Consider the following 22,585-nt stretch of genomic DNA (forward strand, 5'->3'; position numbering starts at 1 on the left):
TTTAATATAATTTCGTTCAGTATATATATTTTTATTTTATTTAAATTCCGCTGAATTTATATAAAAATAACAATACTTTATATTATTTTCAGGAGCTTCAAAACAGTCAAAACTAAAACCATTTCTAATATATTTTTAATATAATCATCGTAAAAGTTTAAAAAAATATAAAATATTTGTATGCATTTAATGTAACAATCAAATTTATTTTATACGTGCATTTTTCCTATTTTCTTGATAAACTAAAAGAAGCTAAAATAACGTTAAAAAAGAGAAAAATATTAAAATAGTTTCAATAGTGTAGATGCAATCATTCAAAGGCTTAACAACATTGATATAAGATTATGTTATGTTTATATGTTTGAAAATAATTTATTTAATAGAAGAATTACTATTTAATTTTAACTATATATAAATTTTCTTTAAGATAATACAGTTACATACTAGCATACTAGCAGTGAAATTATCTCAAATTCAAAGTTAGAGAATATATGATCTTTGAACCACCAGCAAAAAAAAATAGTGTGAATGCAGTTAACAATGTCTACTTGATTTTTTTTTTTATTTAAAAAAAGACAATTAAAGATTTAGATTTAGATATCTGGGTCGATAGTATAAATGCCACGAAGACAATGAGAGCCAGATAGCTGTCTCTATAGTTCGTAACGCCTCATCTTCCTTCAACCTTCATGCATTACTCCATTAGCATCAGCTTCCTCATTCTCACCGATTGAATTTCTCTCTGATCATCACTCTTCTCCATCTCTCTATTTCTCTCTCTCTCTCTCAAAAAGTTCTTAGTTTTCTTAGTGTTGATCCTTTAGGTAGCAACTAGTAAGATAAGAACGCCACCACTATGGTTGTTCATTCTCACCAATCTGCACTAAACGAGTTATTTCTCGTGAAAGCATCATGCAAGAGCAGGTTCATGTGGGTGCCCGAGGTTGATCTCACGCACCCCGAGGCCAAGACGGTCATAGTCAAGGCATGTCAAGAGTTCGGTTTGTTCAAGGTGGTCAACTATGGTGTACCACTGGAATTGATGACCCATTTGGAGAATGAAGCACTCAAGTTCTTCATGCAGTCCCAATGTCAAAAAGACAAGGCTGGTCCTCCAGACCCTTATGGGTATGGAAGCAAGAGAATTGGCACAAACGGTGATCTGGGTTGGGTTGAGTACCTACTCCTCAACACAAACCCTGATGTTATCTCTCCCAAAACACTCCAACTTTTTGAACAAAACCCAGAAGTGTTCAGGTAATTAATATCAAAACAGAGTCCCCTGGTTTCTTTTTTTTGTTCTCTTTTTTCTTCTTTTTTTATGTTTAAAAAAATGGCCCACAACTGTGATTTCGGCCATAATTTATTCTATGAATATGCCTGTATTTCGACTGCAATTCTGGTTGCATTAACAACATTTATCAGTAATTTCCCACAATGTCAAGAGCAACAAGATTTTAAATTGTTGCTGCGGTCACAATTCTGTAGCAATTCTTGATTTTAAGGGAAGTTACTGACAAATGAAACTGATGTGTTGTCGATAGCTTGTGACTCGCTCCAAAAACCATGCATGAAACCGCAGTCAAAATTGCAGTTGCAGATTATTTTTTTAAGACTTTGATGCTATTGTGGTTGCAATTTTAACAACTTTATATATATATATATGTGTGTGTGTGTGTGTGTCATTATCAAATTTCATCAAAGCATAGATAAAAAGTTTGACATTTTATTTTTCTTAATGGGGTATATGTGATATTGTTATGGTTAAACTTGGCAGGTGCGCGGTGGAGGAATACATAGGGGCAGTGAAGAAGATGTGCTGTGAAGTGTTGGAGCTAATGGCTGATGGGTTGGAGATAGAACCAAGGAACGTGTTCAGCAGAATGATAAGGGATGAGAGAAGCGATAGCTGCTTTAGAATGAACCGGTACCCAGCATGTCCAGAGCTTAGAGTTGAGGCATTGAGTGGACGAAATTTGATTGGGTTCGGAGAGCACACAGACCCACAGATAATATCTGTCCTGAGATCCAACAACACATCAGGACTGCAAATGTGTCTCCGGGATGGGACTTGGGCTTCTATCCAACCTGATCACACTTCCTTTTTCGTCAATGTTGGTGACCTTTTGCAGGTACCCATTTTAATACTATATGATGCAAACATGATCAAATTACAATAACATTTGACCAGATTTAGTGTAATTATATAAGTATCTTGTCCTCTTTTAATTGTCTTAATTATGGGAGTTGTTAGTATAAGATTTGAGATACTGTTAATATGATATTTTAAAATTTAAGAAAGATTAGTGTAGGAAAGTCAGAAAGTGTGAGATTATTTGTAATTTTATAAAATTTTAGAAAGAATTGTTATAATTTACTCTATAAATAATGGAATTAGGAGAAATAAAAACAAGGGTGAATATAAATAAGATAAGGAGAAAATGATATTTTGAATATCATTCTTCTTGCAATTAGAAAGACATAAGAAAGAAGAGAGAAAATAATGGAATAAAATATATAAGTGAGAAATATTAGAGAAATGTGTGAAAAGAAAGTGTTTTTTAGCAAAGAGAAATAATTATAAAAAGAATTTATTTTAAAAAATTATTAATATATATTGTGACTTTTGATATAATTTTTAAAAAATTATATATAATAGTTATTTATGAGATTTTTTTTTGTATTCAATGGTTGTGACCTCATACATTCTAATTCAATTCCAACCAACAGGTACTAGATCCTAATGTTTGTATAAAGTGTTTTATATTATTTATTTTTATAAAAAAGTGTGTAAAATAATAAGTGATGTATGAAGAAAAGAGATAAAGAAAATAGTCATAAAAATGTATTTGGCAATAAAATAAGTTTAACAAAAGTAATATCTATATATATGATATAAAAAGGGTGGAAATTATAAAACAAACTATTATAATAAAAATAAATAAGAATAATACATAATGTTAAAAAACAATATTATCAATTTACATGAAAACCATTCATTTTTATTAATTTTTGGAAGAAACAATATTAATGTTTCTATCTCCCTAGAAGCCAATCTTCTTCCTCGATCATAATGTGCTAGCAATTAGTTTATTGTTTTTCTCCCACTCTCTTTACCTCAGCAATCAGCGTGCGTGGAAGTGCCTATGTCTATGAGTTAAAAAATATTTTTTCATACTTGCTACATTTTTCTTGTTTGTGCATTCATTTTGGTTTTTCTGATTAAATTTGTATACATTTCAGGTGATGACGAATGGAAGCTTTAAAAGTGTTAAGCATAGGGTATTAGCCAATTCAAGCATGTCAAGACTTTCAATGATCTACTTTGGAGGACCACCATTGAATGAAAAGATTGCACCTTTACCTTCACTCGTGTCAAGGGAAGAAGAGAGTTTGTACAGAGAATTGACATGGCGGGAATACAAGAATGCAGCATACAAGTCAAAGCTCTCTGATAATAGGCTTAGTCTTTTTGACAAATTTGCTGATCACAGTGACAAATCTCCATTGTGAATACCATTTTATAGTGAATGAATGCAACTCGAGGCCACTAGCATCGTGGTCTTATGTTATATATTTAATAAACTTTCTTTTGGCACCCGATTTTTTAACTGCACTTAAGAATCGGGATAATCAATAAAAAGAGTTTAATTTTTATGTCTTATTACTATAAAAAAAAGTTACATGCTTAACTAATCAAAATAATGGTAGTGCTGATCGTGGAATTCAATTAATTATTCGAAGTTATAATTTAACAAATAAGAATTTTTATGATGGGTCTTTGTTCTTATAAACAAGATGATAATATGGGTCCTTTAATCAATTTAGCATTTAATTTAATTTTCAACTTGAAAAAAAAATTATACATAGAATTCAATTTAATAAACACTTTGGTATAAAAAGGGCATTCATCTCATTATCTTCTAATACTGAATTAGTATAAAAAAATATTTTATTTCGATCAGCAAATTAAACATGAGTATTGAATTCATGTCATTTATGATTAACTTCAATTAATTGATTTTTTTACTGCCCAATTAATTGATTATTATTTAATATTTAAACTGATAAGTAAACATAATTTGTAAAGAGAAAGTAACATGGAGTTATAGAAAGAAAACAGAGTCATCAAAAGATAAAGAAATATAAAATCTAAACTACTCAAAAATAAGGCAATTGACAAGAACAAACGCTTTTATTAGAATATCATGGGTGTGATTTGTGTACAAGAAGTGAACAATGTTAAAAAAAATCAGAAAATAACTACTCGTACAAACTTTTCTATTTATAGAAATTAGAGATAATGAACAAGTACTGTGATGAGAATACTTCTAATAAAGGAAATTGTCTTTGTGTGCCGTGCTGACATTTATTTCACATGTTGATTGCTGATAATTTCTAACAACTGTCTTTCTTAATTCCTTTTGACCACATTGTTTCTCAATTTACTTGATACCTTTTTTTCGAAAAATAATACTCCTACTTTTTGCCTTTGAATGCATAAATGCTCGACACTTTTTTTCCAGAAAATAATACTTTCACCTTTGAATGCATAAATACTTTTTGAAACTAGACAATCTACTTTCCGTAAAAATATACTTCTAGACCCTGTATCTTGATGTATTCTAATCCCTTTTATCGTGTCGATTACAACTTCTTTAGTTGACAATCTACTTTTTGTAAAAGTCTACTTCAAACATCTTTATGTTAACGTAGTACAATCTATTTTCTGATAATTTCTAACAACCTCCTTGAGTAACTCTTTTTGACCACACCGTTTCTCAATCTACTTGACACCTTTCTATAATTAGTAAATAATACTTTCACCTTTGAACACCTAAAATACTTCTCAAAATAAGACAATCTACTTTATGTAAATGTATATTTCTAGCACCTTTATCTTGACGTATTATAATCCTCTTTATATATCGAATATAACCTTTTTAGTAGACAATCTACCTTGGGTAACTTCTTTTGAGTACATGTACACCGTTTCTCAATCTACTTGACATCTTTTTTTTTTTTTCATGAAGTACAGTATTTATAGAGAAAATAGAGAGTATATTAAAAAGAAGAAAGAGATAAAAAGGAAAGAATAAAAAAACAAAAAAAAACACAATAAATAATGTAATAAAAGAATAAAAAAATGAAAATGAGGTTATGATTTTTGTCGCCGCCCGAATATATGTTCACAGAAATCAACAAAGGAAATGATACGATCGAGAAGCTCAAATTAACAAGAGCCAGAAAGAGATATGAGAGACATTAGGAGGGTCACAGAGCCACTTATTTATCAATTGAAAATGAGAAGAAAAAAAATCTATACTTGTTAGCAAATAATTTTAAATTAGTAATAAATTAAATAATGTTATGCGCTTAAAAATTATTAAAAACTTTTACTGCAAATAGAATACCTTTCTATAATGCATGCACATTTACATAGATGATTAATAAGACCAAATAAATTTGCAAAAACAATTTTTTATATAGTTTTTTTGTATAATAATTGTGGTAAGATGAAATGTAATTCTTTGAATAATTAAATATATTTCAATTAATGGCCTTTTGCAGTCGTCATATTTACTATGATGGAATTATATTAACATCAAATTTTAATTAATAGTTAATGCTTAAGATTTAGATACATGTTTCACTTAATTAAAACTACATAACAGGTGTGAACAACCCAAGGAAGTAGATTACCAAGTCTCCTGCAGGAACGAACCCGCTTATAATAAAGTGTTCCCATTTATTTTAATTTTTAAATATGATTATATTGTTGTGTTATCATTTTATACTCTTATTATCTTTGATTTTGCCACGTCATTTTTTTTTTCGTGGTACTTTTTTTTTCATGTGAACGGAGATATTATTTTGTCTCAACAAATCAAATGTTTGGTCCATTTGCTATAAGGGATATGATGAAACAGAAAGGCCTAATGCATAAAAGAAAGGCAAGGCTAATGGACAAAAATTCAATCATAAACTTTGTCATAGCCTGTTTGGCAACGGTTTGTGAATCCGATCATTCATCATTTGAAAAAAGTACAATATGTGCCTAAATATATGATTATTCCACGATTGTCAACTAGTTAAAGCAACTGTAAGCTTCAAATTAAACAGTTAAATGAGAATGAAATCATTGCTGAAAATTAAATATTCATGGCCAGCATTTGTGCAAGTGGATCCATTGGAGAATGAAGTCAGAAAGCAGCAACAGATGCATGAAGTAAAAAGGCTCACATTCTATAGTAATTAATTAATTACACCTCACATTTGGACAAAATATCCAAAGTTTCTGTTGCAAAATACAATGGAGATAAAATATTGGAAAGATGTTGTCGATGAGGTCCCGTGCCAATTACATAAGTGAAGTTGATTCCATATTTTTTATCTAAAATTTTAAAATATTAGATTTGTTATTTAGTTATATATTTAATGTATTTTATCTTTGTTTAATGCTAAATTTTTTATTTATATTTATATTCTAATAATTTTCTTCTCAAATATAAATCTCTTTAATATGATATGTTCCAACTCAAACGAAATTAATCTATTCTCAAATATTCAATGGTATAACTCACTGAAAAATTAGTCATTGCAACCAATATATATATATATATATATATATATATATATATATATATATATATATATATATATATATACCTGCAAAAATGCTATCAACTCAAATTAACAAAAAGCACGCCTTATCTCCACGTGACTTGTTTCAAATAGTTCCAAACTCCATATTCCTTCTGGATATAAGTTAATTATTTGTAGAATAGGTCGCTCTATATGTTTGTGGGGCAGTAGCTATAGATATAATATAATCATAATGTGCAACTTATAGGTGACATGTAATTTAAAAGAATTGTACGTATTCAAACCTTTCTCTGCCAATTGGTTTCAGCTGAATAGTTAAATAGGGAGAGTAGGAGGGTACCCCAATTAATCCTTCCATCAAATTATTTAATTTGAGAAAGACAAAGTACACATAAGTAGGTTATTCATTCACTCAAAAGAAGCCATCTGACTTATATCTAATCTAAATGTTAATCAAATCTAATACTTATCAACATCAACTTGCTCATTATTGAAGATAATCTCGTTTTTATGCAGCCACAGCCAAACCGCATCACCATCCAGTGGCGGATTTGTATATAATTGACGATATGTGCAAATTCTACATCAACTGATTTTGACAAAATAATAAATAAATATTATGGATGAATTCATTTTCTCTAAGTTAATTATAAACTATATTTTTTAATTTTAAATTATAGTTTTGTTTGATTAAATCTATAAAAAAAATTATGATTTTAATATTTATGTCTTCAAGTATATAATAATTATTATTTAAATATTTTTTTTATTAAGACCAAAGATGACTCAAAAAAAAAAAATACAAATAATGATGATAGAAAGGTAGAATATATATCGGTGTGTTTCCGAGTTCAACTTGTCAATTCCTTGTATTATTCCTATTTTCTATGCTTGCCTAATGGCAAAGTTATAACAAATAATTTTGAATTCTCAAATCAGTTAGAACCTAATCAATATATGGACTAAATGAAATTATTTATAGTCATCAAAGTATCAATAACAGTTTGTAAAAGAAAAAGTATTAAAAATTATACTTGAATATTTTGTCTAGAAAGAAAAAAATAGAAATATTTCTACAATAATGACTATAAAAGAAAAAAGAAATAGAATATTAATTTGTCTAAAATTAAAGAGAAAAGAATATCATGATTTTCACAACAAATACTATAAAAGAGAAATGAAATGTTTTATAAAAAAAAATAAAAAAGAGATAAGTAACATTTAAATTTCATTATTATTTCCACTCCACAACTAAAAAAAAAAATAATTTTTTCTACAACTAAAATTCCCCTAATATTAATATTCCTCCAAGTAAGTCCTCCATGCACAGAAGGGCTGGAGGAGCACACCCCTATTCCTGAGATTTATCCTGCAGGTTGCCAACCTGTTCAAAAGAATAGTGGTGATTTAAAAAGGAACAAGCTTGGCCCAAAAATTTGTTTTATAGAAATTTTTATAAAATTTTGTTATGCATGAAAGAAGTTAATTGGGCAAGTTGTATTTTCTAGAAGAATTAACATCCCAAAATGTCACGGGAAATCGAACGCCTATAATTAAGATTAGGTGGGGTACCAAATATTTCCTTGTATATGAACAACGTAGACGAGGAAGAGAATTCAGCAACAGGAAAAAGGAGACATGCTTTCCGAACTAGATAGTGAGGTCTCAATATGTAGAAATTGCGGTGGGGGCTTAATTGATAGGCTAATTCATAGTTTGGTACTAAGATTCTTCTGGGAGTACAAGGATGACGAAAAGAAAACCTGTTCTGTTGGTTTGGAATTCTCTGTGGGCACAACATCATATCAGGTTTAATTAAAATTCAAAGTTAATGATCCTCAAGCTAACACAACTCAGCAAGCAAGTGCCGTTTTCAATTGACTTATTCAAAAAATAATTATTGTTAACAGGTTTCTAAGAGAATTTTTAAAACAAAATTATTTGTTTCTAAAGTACTCCAAAGTATATCAATATTTTTTTGTCATCATGAATATTGACGTAGAATATTTGTTAGTTTTATAAATGATTAATCTTTATTGAAAAATTTAACTGATCATTTTAATAAATTTTCTTTTTTCAACTAATTTTTTTTCATTTAAAAAATATAAACATGAGATATTAGATAATAAAATCGAGTTTAATATTCCTTAAATTAAGATTTACCAAAAAAAGTAGATATTTATATGTTGTTATCTTGTTTGGATAGACATGAATTCATGCAACTAACTTATAAGGTCACTTAGTAGTTAAAGATTTAAACAATATATATGCATAAAATTCTAAATTTTAGTCGCAGTGTGCTATTGTAAAAAGTAAATAAATAAATCTATTCACGCATAAGGGAAGAGTCGAGAATTTTATGTTGGAGTGAAATTAACATTAATTTTATTACTTACTATCATTAAAAGATCCAAGATTAAATAACTCTTCAAAACTTTCATAAAATAAAGGATGTTCAGGAAATATTGTGAGTGGCACCGCCTCTTGGGTCCCCCACTGCCCCAATGGATTTGGTGTAATGGTCCATAATTTCCTGAACATCCAATACTATAAGCAGGATTTGGTTATAATAATTATAGTTAGATTATCTAAATAACTTAATCATGAGTAGCCTTAATTATGGAATGTGGAAAATTTATAATAAAAAAGTGTGACAGTGTAAAGTTGTGCCGACATACCGTAAGAGACCGACATAACGAAAATAGCATATAACATGTGACATAACTACCCTTCCCGCCCGCCAAAAGATCTTTTAGCGGCCTTATAAGTATGGTAATTAATAAGGTGTAAAGGGCGTAGGTGTAAAGGGCGTACGTAAAATTCTCTTAAGTATAAAATTTAGAAAATTTATTGAAATTGAATGGAGTTAAAGAATAGATACTGATATTATGTTTGATTATCGATCCAAAAAGATGTAGATTTACTAAGGCTTGATGATAAATCAAGATAAAGAAGTTTAAAAGTTAAAGACAAATTTTGAAGATAAGTTATTAAAGGTGGAAGTCTAAAGTATACAATGAAGGATCACGAATGAGTTTCGATCAAGTTTACAAAATAGTTATTAAGGGTTTTCTAACAAAGAGTATAAAGATATAGATGTCAATATTTTAAATTATTATTTCAAATAAGTAACATTTATATAAATCTTGTAAATTGACTGATGTGTCAAATTAAATAAATTATAAATATACATTAAAGTAATTATTTATAAAAAGTAATTATTTTTTCATGGTTAGGATGATCACGTAAATACTTTTACACCAACATGTTATACACGAAATATTTTAATATAGTTTATAATTTATGCAATTTTGTTTCATTAATCAACTTACATTTCATACAATTCTTTTCTTCTCCAAACTCTTAACTTCTTTTAATCATTATTTCTTCTTCTCTGAACTCAAAATTATTTATTTGTTGTTTTTTATTTTCTTGCAACTTTTACTTATTCTCGCATTTAACATCAATTTACATTTGGAATCCTTTTATATTCTTGCCATTTGAATTTTGTTTACTTTTTAACTCAATTTATTTTTGAATTTTTTTTACATTACAATTTTCTTTACGTTATTGTTTTACAACTTTGTTTACCAATTAATTTAAACATTTTTATCTGTTGAAAAACACTTTTATTATAAAAAAAACTACAAAAACTATTAGAATATCAATTTGATTGCATTCCAATAAGTATCTTTTCGATCTGTAATATCTTTGTATGTTGATTATTGAAAATCACTTTTACTATAAATTCTAATAATCAAATGACTGTTTTCGGTTAACAAATTATTTTATCAAAATTTTATGAATTTTTTTAGTGATCTCATATTTCCTTAATGTTATAACAACTACTAGTTTACATTAAAAAAATCTTATAATTACAATTCTGTCACACTAAAATAAATAAATTATTTATAATCGATAAGAATCAAGCGTGAAAACCATAATAAATTATATTTCGATTACATGGATAGATTTTCACCCTAAGCACCAAGCATAGATACAAACAACTTTAATTTATGATGAACTTTTCTCTGCCTTTCTTCTCTCTCGCTCGATCATGCTTCCCACATTCTAGTGATTAGCACCATAACAATATATAATAAGTTTTAGATTAAATAATATATAAATGTTAATTAATAATTTTTTTATATGCAAAGAAGACATCAGGTCAATAGATAGATATAAAACATTTTCTACGCGAGTCAAGAATTCAACTTTACTAAATATTAACTAATAAATCTTATTTTGAATAGTCTATATTAAAATATACTTAATCTTGTGATTTTTTTTTAAAATGCTACATCTTTAATCATGTTTGATTATATAATCCAAATCTAAATTTAGTCATCTCCTTTATATAAAAGAATTCTCTCTCTCATATATATATATATATATATAAATATAAATTAACGGTTGATTGATATAACTTACTTTTAATAAATTAATAACAATATTATATGTGTCCTTTGACTAAATTTAACTCCTAACATTGTGATTCACTGATTTACTACCAGTATTTATACATGTGTGTGAATTTAACAGAAATAAAAAAAAGTTTAAATATTTTGTATATAGTAATCATGAATTGTTGTATAATTTTTTTATACGTATGTGAAGTGTTCACCAATTTTATTAATGTTTAATATTTATTGAAAAACGTGATTGATTATTTTTAATGAAATTTCTTATTGTAATTATATTTTTTTGTCATCTACAAGGTTTGAATTTAAAACCTTACTTAAAGAAATTAAATTTAATATTCTTTGGATCAACGACTTATTGATAATTGTTATATAATTAAAATATCATTAATAAATTATTAATTTTAATTTTTATAATTATTGTACAAGATATAATTAAGTAATTAATTACTAATTCGTTGATAGTATTTTTATTTTATTTTAACAATGCATCAAAATTAAATTCTCCCCCTATCTATATCTAAACAAACTTGACTCTATAGTCTAAACCTAATCAAATTAGAAGTTTTCTGTCAAAATCATACTGGGTGGAGTGAGTACTTGCAACTACAAATTTCTTTTGCCGTGTACCTAAGCTAAAGCCGTAGAGGTGCATGTCAATCAAAACTACTTTCATTCCCACTACTTTTGAAAATATTCGTTTGATGTCATTCAAAGACCACCCTACTAGTAGAAAGTGATCTTCATAATTTAATAATCTACTTTACTGTTTATCTTTGGTCCAGAGATCACTGCAGCTTTGTGGAATCTGTGGATTCTATTCTTAGATGATGCGGCAGAAATCATCTTTACTTATTGAGTATCAACACATTGAATGATTATTAGATTAAAAAGAAGGTGTTAGTGTGACATGGGTCAACTTTAACTAGATTAATTAGTTAGATGAACAAAGTAATCAAGTTTTATTTAACTTTAACTCAATATAGTTGATTAAATAAACAAGTGGGGTGCTAATGTGACTTGTTGGATCAGATTAAGTTTAGCTTTAGTTCAACATATAATTTAATTAGACAAACAACTTCGGACAGGATTAATTTAACTTTTACTTACTTAATTTGATTAGATAAACAAGTTGGGTCAGGTTTAATTTAACTTTAACACAACTTAATTTGATTGGATAAGGTGTTAATGTGACTCTTTGGGACAGATTTAGTTTAGCTTTAACTCAACTTAATTTGATTAGATAGGTGTTAATGTGACTCTTTTGGGTCAGGTTAAAATGCGCTTCCACTCGAAGGAATTTTTTACTTGGTCAATTTCTTGAATTTGATATTTAAAAAAAATGCAAAATCAAATAATGTTACATACAATTATTTTATAAATGATCCGTATAAATATAAGTTGACCATAAGAATTTCGTCTGTATTGCAAATATGATGTCTCCAGTACATTTTCCGTTATGCAATGCAAACGAACATCAATATGATGTTTTCAGTACAGTTTCAGGTACAATAGTAGAAAAACAGAAAGCAAGAGTATGTCATGTTTAAAATAGTTGTTAAACATTGCAACTGCATTATTTTTCTTTGATTTTAACTAAATATCATCCACAAGAGAGACAATAATACTTAAAACACAATAAAAAAAGAAAAAGAAAACTAACCTCCATTGTATTTTTAGATTTTTTGAAAATTAAATAGTTTATGATATAAATTCTAATGGATTATTTTGAAAAATAATGAAAAAAATATGCATTAATATAACAACAATCGTTACATAAACATGAGGACTTATATTAACTGTTTAATTAAAAAATATTTTTAAGTTACTTATTATTGAAAAATGTAACAAGAGGAAAAATATTATTAGGAGAATTCGATAAGTTAAAATTTGGTGTTTGCTCATCGTGTATACAAACTTAATGCATATATCGTATAGAGAGAATTACTAATCATTAGTTGTTATTGAAGAGAACATATCTAATTAGGTAAAGATGCTAAGAGGGGCTCGATTAACAGGAAGTACTGTACCTATATATATATATATATATATATATATATATATAATGGATCAGCTACTAATACATTCGGTAATAAGAAAATCAAGGACATATGGCTAGAATCTGACTTTTTTTTAATAAAAAAAATGTAGTCAATTTGGATCCAAAAAATCATTTTCTCTTAAGTAGATACATATGAATGAGTTATCAAATTATAACATGGCCACATGGGATTGTGTTTAGAAAGGAAAGTGGAGCATGTGTCTCTCCTTACCATGAGTGGTGCTTGAATCCTATAACTAGCACATTATCAGTAACGAATAGGGACAGTGTGGGAGTCCATCAAGTTTCTGGCTTTCATGTATATGAACTCCAATGTGCATCCTCAATCATATATAAAATGATCTTTAATTGTGGCTATATATCCGTTTCAAATATGCAGGAACACAAACGTAATAATGCTCGTGCATGATACGCATACTGGGACCAGCAAAGAAGTCGATCAGCTATTAAACTACTTAAATATAGCCCATATACCCTATTCTTGGAAATTTTCCTCAATATTTTCGTAAAACGAAAAATATTTTTGTTTTTTTTTTTCTCGAGTGTTCTCCCACCACCACCAGATGAGATAATACTCTCTTAACATACCGTTATATTAGGGTTAATGGGAATTTCTCTCGGTATTTGTCAAAATCAAATTCAATGCCAGGTTTTTAAGGGATTTGAACTCTTACCTCAGTCAACAAATGCTGATTAGTGATTAAATCACTAAATCTCGTAACATTCATTTAGTGATATTCATCCTTTCATTCCAAACTGATCTATGCAAGAACAAGTGATTAATATATATGTTGCTGAAATTGAAATCTTAATAATATAATTTTTAGGTATTACTTTATTCTTTTATGTAGACAATATTAATTGTATGTCAACGTGTCTTTTTTACTTCATTAAATTTTAGACTTAAATAAAGGTCATATCGTTGACATGTTTAAGGCTAAGAGGAACAATGTCCAATGCCCCTTTTTATACTACCTCCTTCTCATATGTTTTAACTTTTAACTTTCTGTTTTTTTCTCAAAATATTTGATGTTTTAAAATATTTTAAAGTCTAATAAATATATATTTTAAATATATCCTTATTTAATACTCACTACTAATGATGCAAAGTATCAAAGATTAAGATATTAAATAAAATCATTTAGTTCAAATATAATGATTTTTAATTACATAAAATATTTCTTGATCGATGTGTAATATCCTTAAATATAAAAAGATATAGGAAGGAGATAGTATTATGTATTAATCATGTAATTTGTCTTTATTTATCTAATTTAGCTACTTTTTCTTTAATAAATGTTTTGCTTATAAAAAAATAGATATTTGTGTTTATTAACAAGTTGTTGTCATAGTTAGTACTCCACAAGGTTGTTGCGTGTGCTTGGAGGATCTTATAAGGCCAGTTACAAACTAAAGACAAATAAGAAATGGAGTAGTGCTAGGGGCAATTGATTTAGATTGCATTTTCTACAATCAAGAAATGAAACCACATGTTACGTGATATTATTCTCTTGGGGGTTCTCCTATCACATTTGGTCCAAATGCTATAAGTTAAGAGATCGAGTACATTTTTTGAAGCATTGTGCAAGATTTTTATGTTATGTGTATTGCATTTGAAATTTAAATAACGCAATAGTTAGAGGGGAATGGTTTTGTTCATTTAACAACCAAACAACCAAATATTGTTGAGCGTGAGTAGTTTAACACAATTTCATCCCTTAACCATGGTCATGAAATTGATCCCTCTTCAAGTATATATAGAGCTACAACATTTGAGAATACTTTATTCTTTAATCGGTCAAACTAATACAAAGGGGATGAGTCACTCTCATAAATGGTAAACATTATATGTGAAATAATAGGAGTGAGAATTATAATATTGATAAATATAATCTAGTTATATAGAATCGATGATTTGATTATAACCAAGTTTTAAATGGTTTTTTTTTTTACCATTTTAGGTATATTAAACTATTAATGGTTGAGTCTATCTGATGTTGACCTCTTTGGCCCTCCTCCATACCCCAAGTTTGCTCTTGGGGAAAAATGTGCAAGGGGAAAGTTTAGTATTCTGTGGTTTTACTTCCCCGACACGATCGAATTAATTGGTAGAGATTGATGATGTTTGTGAATGAAAGTGACACGAAAGTGGGCATGCATCACTTCCAGGGTAATGTAATTCAAAGAGATGTAACCCTTTGGTCTCGGTTTTGAACTGATAATTAATGCATCATTTGGCTGACTGCAACTAAATTTCAGGAGCTTTTTGTCAAGAGTCAAGTTGATCAATAGAATGCAATCGAGCTAGATGGCGCCATATATGTTTAACTTCAAGTAATTGTCGGATATAATTTTCAAAGACAACGTCTTTCCTGCACTTGATGGCATTCACTCAATGGCTAATCACTTCGCTCTCATGGACAAGGTTTTAAATTGCAATCGTGAAATTTTAAAAACCATAATATCTAAAAAATGTAAATAAATGTGACTGCAATTACAGCTGGTATCAGTTATGCGTATGCATGAAGTTGTTTTAGTTTCACTAAAGGTCATGAGTTTAAGATTTGAATTTTGCAACTCTTATAATGATTGTATTTAGATCGTTAAATATTTAAAGGAAGAATTTTATTGTTTATAATAATCATATTGAGTTTAAAAAAAATACATCTAATGAAAAAGCATGTGATCGATCTAGACAAAAATAGATGGTATATGATTTCAAAAATCCCAAAAGCTTGAGTCTGCAATTTAAACCCTAGCTCTAGTGTACGGACTTAATCATGCATTTTAGTTGGTCACTTGGTATTAATTAAGGATTTTGTTCATTCCTTGTCTGCAATTTTATGCACATCACTGATAACCAGGGACATTGATGATTAGGATAATTTCAGCATCTTTGAAAATTATCATCCTGCTTTTTACATTGTTTGCCATATTCATTGAACTCACTCACTCCATGCCTGTGAGGACAAACAAGCTATCGAGCAATTCAACAATATAATGCAATCGCATATCATTTCACAGACAATTATGTTATCATCAAATTGTATACTCGACTTTACAGTAGGGTCATTTTTTGGATTTGTCCATATATAACTCCTCCTTCCCCAGTCCCCACCCCAAAAAGAAGATAAGGGAGGAAATTTAAAGGAAAAGATTGACAGACAGATATGATTATGTAGAATCCCAAGGCTGCTTAGCATTATTGATCAATGTCAGTTTTCTTTATGATAAAATCTGATGACAGTTTATTCGATATGAATTTTAATATACCCTTATTTTCTTTTCTCCAATTCCTTCTAGAAGATTTCAAGAAATGTGTTAGAATAAAAATTAATTAGAGTCTTAACTAATAAGTATCACAAGGATACATACGGATTAAGAAATCAATAAATAGAATGTTTTTAATAGAATTTAAAAAGGAGGTGCATGAGGAACAATTTTGCTGATTTATAGTGATTCAATTCTGTTCATTTATACGTAAATCATATCTGTGATCTCAGCAAAAAGAAGAAATTAGGCTGAAGTTGTATTAATAACGCTTTTTTTTTTCTTCATAAAACAGCCTACTTTTGATACCTAAACCTGTACTATATATATTAAAGACATTTGTTAACATTTTCCCTAAACAAATAAAATTCAGCAAAAAAAATATAGATAACACACTTGCTTCACGGGGTTCAGTTAGAAAGAGAGAAAACGATTTTTTTTTAATTGTATTAATAACACCTTTTCATAATAACAGCCCACTTTTGATACAAAATCACTACTATAATTAAAGACATTTGTTAAGATTGTCCCTAAACAAATAAAAATTAACAAAAAATATAGATAACACACTTGCTTCAAGGAGTCCAGTTAGAATGAGAGAAAGCGAAATTCATTTAAATTTGTGTCTGCCAGTTGTCATATTGCAATTGCATTTGAAGTTTACATATGACTCAACATTTATTTAAATTTGACAGTATCAATTATTTCATTAGATTTAGGCACGATCATCTAGTCCATGAGAAAGTAATTCTACTTTTGTATGGTCCCCTGGGTCCATTTTGTAGTTAGGTAACCGTCAATAACGATAATGCTTTAGGTGAAACTCTAATCAGAGTTCTCCTGATATTATACAATGAAGTATGGGTTCAGTGTGAGTTCTAACTGTTCCAAGTATACTTTGCTTGCCGAGTGGACAATCGAGTGGACATTTTATCGGACTATTGCAAGAGCAATCACAGCTCATTTGTGTAATTAATTACATAGGACAAAATAGGTTTTCTTTCCAATTCAAATATACATGCCCCTTTTTTACTTAAAATTTATAGAAATATGATTAATTGAGAAACTGGGCCGGGGATAATTATTGAAAAATGCATGCTCATATTGTTTTAATTTTTAAGTTTAATTGGGTTCCTCAAATGAAACTATATATCCGTATTTTCAGTTTTCTCTGATGAAATTAAGTCGTTTTGCACTGATACGTAAGTACTACAGAAAATTTCGTCAAAAAAATTAATGTAGCTACAGAAAATACCATGAGTCATAATTACAAGATAGTTATGTAATTTGTAGTAACAAAAAAATTATTATGATTGTTTCTGCTCGTCTTATATTAAGAAAAGTTCTATCATTTTTTTTCATAATTAAATAAAATAATTGTATATTAGTTGCAACCCAACGTAGAGCAAGTTAAGTTCTACTTCTACCAGTTAATTAGGTTATTTCCTTTCAAAAGTTGGTGTTCTTTAATTTATGTGACCTTGTGGCTCGAATTTAATTGTTGCCTATTGCTTCTGATTCAGTGTACGTATTACTCTTACTGGTAGATTAACATGAATAATTAATTATATCAGCTTCGTTTATGGAATGAGTGTAGTCAGTAATGTCATCATCTTTTCTGTCTTCTGTTTTTGGCTGTGCCGTATATATATTGTTGGTTGATATGTGGACACCTGCACTTATAATACATTTCATGAATACTTGTTATTCTTTTCTATGTCTCTTTTCATGAATACTTATTATTCTCTATATGCTTTCTCTATACATCAATTATAGCACCTAGGTTTTTTTATAGACAAAACAAGTACATTAATAAAAGAGTAGAAGGAGTACAAACTAGCTAGGTATCAATTAGCACCTAGGTATCCGAGATTTTCCAGTTGCACATGACTGAAATATATAGCCAATACTATATATAAGTGGTCACTTGTTCTAGTGGTGGGCATATTAATTACGTACGTGTTTTGGTTCTTGTTCAACTATACCCAAATTAGTCAATGGATTTATGTCTATTTATACTTGTAACCATACTTGCATAACTTGATTGTGTTGGTTTTTCTATTCTCATTAATAATATTCTCTTGGCCGTTTCAGAACACTTTACGTATAACGAGATTATAAGATCAGTTCGTGGTTCTAGTTCTCATCAAATTGGGAGAGGCATTTCCTTTAAAAAAAAATGGTGTATTAATTCTCTCCCACCTTCAAAGTGTTGGAAAAGTGAAGGTGGATGATGTAACTAGCATAATATATATGTTCTATTTTGGTTTGAAATACTTTGTCGACTGGTTGGTGTACCCCCTGATAATTCACATTAATAATATTTTCTTTTCAACAGAAGAAATAAAAGTACATCTGAACTTTGGGGTTAAGAATGACCAGCCGAAGGAACACACAAGACCAGAATATAGTGGTTTTCTAAACTGTTGTGGACACTTTGTGCTGAATTAAGAAATTGTAAATGTTGTGTACGTGAAGCATTATTATATAGCAAAGCCAAACATATTAGCTAGACATTGCAGTTTGTACCCAGCTAGCTATTTTCGATGGCATCAGTTGTTATTTCCACTCCCATTTTTTACTTGCACACTCCCCTATGCTTTTTTTCCCTAACTACCCTCTTAAAAACACTCCCCCTCTGCTTGTACAAGAACCTTCGGATAAGGTGTGAGGGCGGGTTCTCCGATTGTAGGAAATACATATTCACACCAATCCTGTAGTGGTATTTCCTTATGCATGCTTGGTAGAGATAAATTTGATCCTATATTCATATTAATTTTTTAAGTTCGGCTAATATTCCTTTCAATGAATATAAAATAGAATGTCACGTTGTGTAGTATATCACATAATAATATGATATATAAATTTGAAATTCTGTATCTCTTTGACAAGCGGATAAAGAAAACTCAAGATGTGATTAGATTTAACCTGCAAGGAGGCGAAGATACAAGTCTGTCTCACAGGAGTCAAAAACACTGAAACAGACTTGTGAAAAACTTGATATACACCAAATACAAACAAAAGGTACGTGCTTAGTCCTCGTTTATCCTATATCCATCCAAAACCTGGATATCTAATCGCGTAGTCATGGTTTAGGAGTAATAATTTTAAACACCTTCCGTCACACCTGATTCCAAGGTTCTTTCTCAAGCAGAGGGGGAGTGCATTGTTTTTTGTGGCAAGGAGGGGGAGGTACAAGTAAAAAATGGGCGTGGAAATACTAACTTACTTTTCGATCCAATCTGAAGTCCAGCCCAATAATTCTGGAAAGGACTCTTAGAGAAAAAACGGGCTTGGCCCATGTATATCCAGTCCAGAAAAAAGGCCACATGATTAACATATGGCTAAGTTTTGTTCATTATCTTTTTCATATATTTTATCATATTACTTCTCTACTCCATTATGGCATTATTTATAATGTAAAAGAAAACAAAATGGAAAGCGGATGCTGCACTTTTTAGGGAAGTGTGGGCAATACTGGAAGGTGAAGCATATGGGCTCATGATATGGCTTTGCAGTTCGTTAACAGTTTGGAGTTGCAAAAATATTCATTTAGAAACTAATAGCAAAGGAGTTGTTGTTGATAAAGTTAATAACACATCTGTTGATTTGTCTGTCTGAAGTAGGAGTTTTGATTTCTGGATGTAAGAAGTTGTTGCCAGCCAAAAAACAGACAACAAAATGACTGTGAAGTTGAAAATTGACACATGGAAGAGAACTTATATACACCCCTTATTGGATTTGCCCTGTGTTGCTTTGTTGGGTATGAACTAGCTAGCTTGCTATCTGGTGATGCGTGTGAGAAATATTAGAGAGCTCCCTCAAAATAGAGATTCAAAGATAAGTCTTCTCCCTGCAAATGATCGCACTTCAGCTCTCTGAACACGTATTGCAAGAAACACGAACTAGAACAGTAGATTGATTTTTGGTAATGTGAAAAGGAGGAAAGGAAGGTCAAGAACTTTGAAAAAAGATTGAAATTAAGAGAAACTTCATAATAAATTATCTTTGAAACTTAGTCTTTACTCAAGCCAAATGACATGATACTATCTGTATAGTTGACCTCAACTAATGTGATAAGGCGTTGTTAATGTTGCTTTTGTGTCCTCTCTATCTCAGTCAGTAGTGAATCCTTTTCTATAGGCATGCATGGTGGTGGTACTAAGTTAGGGAATGAATTCTCTACCCTTTTTTCTATTTGGCTCGTTGCCATAGCTTTGTTTTCCAAAACGAAGAGCATGCATCTGCTGCTGATGAAGGTTGCTCCCCGCAGTACTCATCTTCAACCTTCCATGTGTTGACTTTCTACTTCACTGCTTGTTTAGTTGTTTTGATCATCAAAGCACTATAAGAAATTACCTATAGTGACACTAAAAAAATGTCACTATATGTATAATATATGTAGATATAAATCTATATAATACATATCCACACAATTTAAGTGTAGATTTTGGAAGGATTTAACCACATGTGATATGTGTCATTATAATATATATCTATATTTTTAGTAAATGTGGAAATAAATAATTAACATATGTCAACATTTACTGTGTCTCACTATAATTTGTACTTATATTTTATTGTAATTTTGAAAATAAATTTATTTACATATGCCAACATGCATGTATTGTGTCATTATAACATACATATAAATTATGAATAATAGTCTTAATCCATTTAATTTTATATAAAAATTTAAAATAATTATAAATAGTTATATTAAATTTTTAGTAAAGTCATAAATAAATGTATTATAACTATCTATTTAATTACAACAGTTAAAAAATAATATTGTGCCATCCATCCATAACAAAAAAAAAAAAAACCTTAGAGGTTTTACCAGCATCAAATTTAATATCTCAAAAAAAAAAAACGTTCATCTATAAAGTGAATCTATGAATGATCACAAACATCAATCTAATACCTGATCAAAAAAGAAATATTGTAGTCTCATCTGTCCATGACAAAAAAAAAAAAAGAATATCTGACATAATAAGAAAAAATATTATCGCCCATCATAAAAGAAAAATGAAAATCCTTGAAGAGTTTCAATATGTATTGTTGGGTCTATCAAATCTAATTATTTATTGTTGGTCTTTCTTCAATTCCTGCAAACAAATTTCCGACTTTGGCAAAAGGAATTTTGAGGAATGAAAATGAAAGAAAAGTAAAATAATTGAGCATATATTGAGTGAGAAGAGAGAGAGGTTGCTTACTTGCACAAGGCTGGAAGTTACAATAAGTCCACGAAAGTATCTCAAAACAGCCCAACAATAGCATTGCAATTAATGAACTTATGCAAATGACCATCAAGTACCAGCAAAAACAATATCAAGACCAGAGTTTGTTATGTCTAAATTTAGTGTATATTCTGTTAGACTAATTCAAGATTTCCATCTCTACTCAGGATTGCAAAATCCCTTGTTGCAATGGCTATTTTTAATTGTTACTTGAGAGGGTAATAAAGGAGCAATCAATGGCTATGAATTGAGTATATAAATTGAAACAACCAAAATGGTTTGCCCATAATAAAAGAAATATATCCCTATGTACACGTTGCCTGATTTCGTAGCCTGCCACTGCAGCACGAAACTAAAATAGACATCATGACCTCCCTCTCTTCTCACTTAATATACATATGCTAGAAAGAAAGGGCACTTAATATATACATGGACATTTATGTTAGTGGGATCGTTAAACCATCAAGGTAGTCCTCTCAAAAGTTTCACGAGAATAACTTAAGAGAAAAATGATATTAGTAGTTCTTAAAATTTTAATGATTGTTTGCAGGCCTATCATATAATTTGTTATCCGGTCATCATTATCATATTATTGGTACATGTTCGGTCTTATAAATTTTACAATCAAAATGTCTAGTCTTTGGTGTGAGGTGTATATTGAAGATCCCACATTAATCAATAATATGTCTAAAATAGTATATATAAGTGAGAGATAAGATTCATCTCATGAGTTAATTTTTGGGATTGAGTCTAATTCAAATTTTAAGAGTAGTTTTAAAGATGGAGGGATCTAGGTTGTGCTGTATTTAGGACTGTTTTCTTAGGAACTCAAGTTCTACGAAGAGGAAGATTACTTTTATGCATTATTGCATTCTTTCGTTTGTTGAGGGGGGAAGTTGATTCCCAGTTGTATTAGCCAATTTTATGACTCGGGATATCACATCCTGAGCTATGTTGTTATGGTTTGACTAATTTTATTTGGTGTG

General features: G+C 29.3%; 1 protein-coding gene across 1 annotated transcript; it reads left to right on the forward strand.

Annotated features, from left to right (window-relative positions):
* The first annotated feature begins 659 nt into the window (after window positions 1-659).
* Window positions 660-3,574, forward strand: LOC114412674 (gibberellin 2-beta-dioxygenase-like). The gene is made up of 3 exons (XM_028376653.1): window positions 660-1,257; window positions 1,778-2,132; window positions 3,244-3,574. Exons 1-3 carry the CDS (start codon window positions 857-859, stop codon window positions 3,511-3,513), a joined length of 1,026 nt encoding a protein of 341 aa, XP_028232454.1. The 5' UTR covers window positions 660-856; the 3' UTR covers window positions 3,514-3,574.
* Window positions 3,575-22,585: the final 19,011 nt, after the last annotated feature.

The sequence above is a fragment of the Glycine soja genome, chromosome 5, assembly GCF_004193775.1.
Source record: "Glycine soja cultivar W05 chromosome 5, ASM419377v2, whole genome shotgun sequence".
Taxonomy (NCBI): domain Eukaryota; kingdom Viridiplantae; phylum Streptophyta; class Magnoliopsida; order Fabales; family Fabaceae; genus Glycine; species Glycine soja.

Bases quoted from the DNA above. Each gene is read 5' to 3' on its own strand.
- LOC114412674 (XM_028376653.1), top strand. From the start codon at position 857: ATGGTTGTTCATTCTCACCAATCTGCACTAAACGAGTTATTTCTCGTG. The intron at 1,258-1,777 runs GTAATTAATATC...TAAACTTGGCAG, and splicing joins CAAAACCCAGAAGTGTTCAG to GTGCGCGGTGGAGGAATACA. The intron at 2,133-3,243 runs GTACCCATTTTA...TATACATTTCAG, and splicing joins ATGTTGGTGACCTTTTGCAG to GTGATGACGAATGGAAGCTT.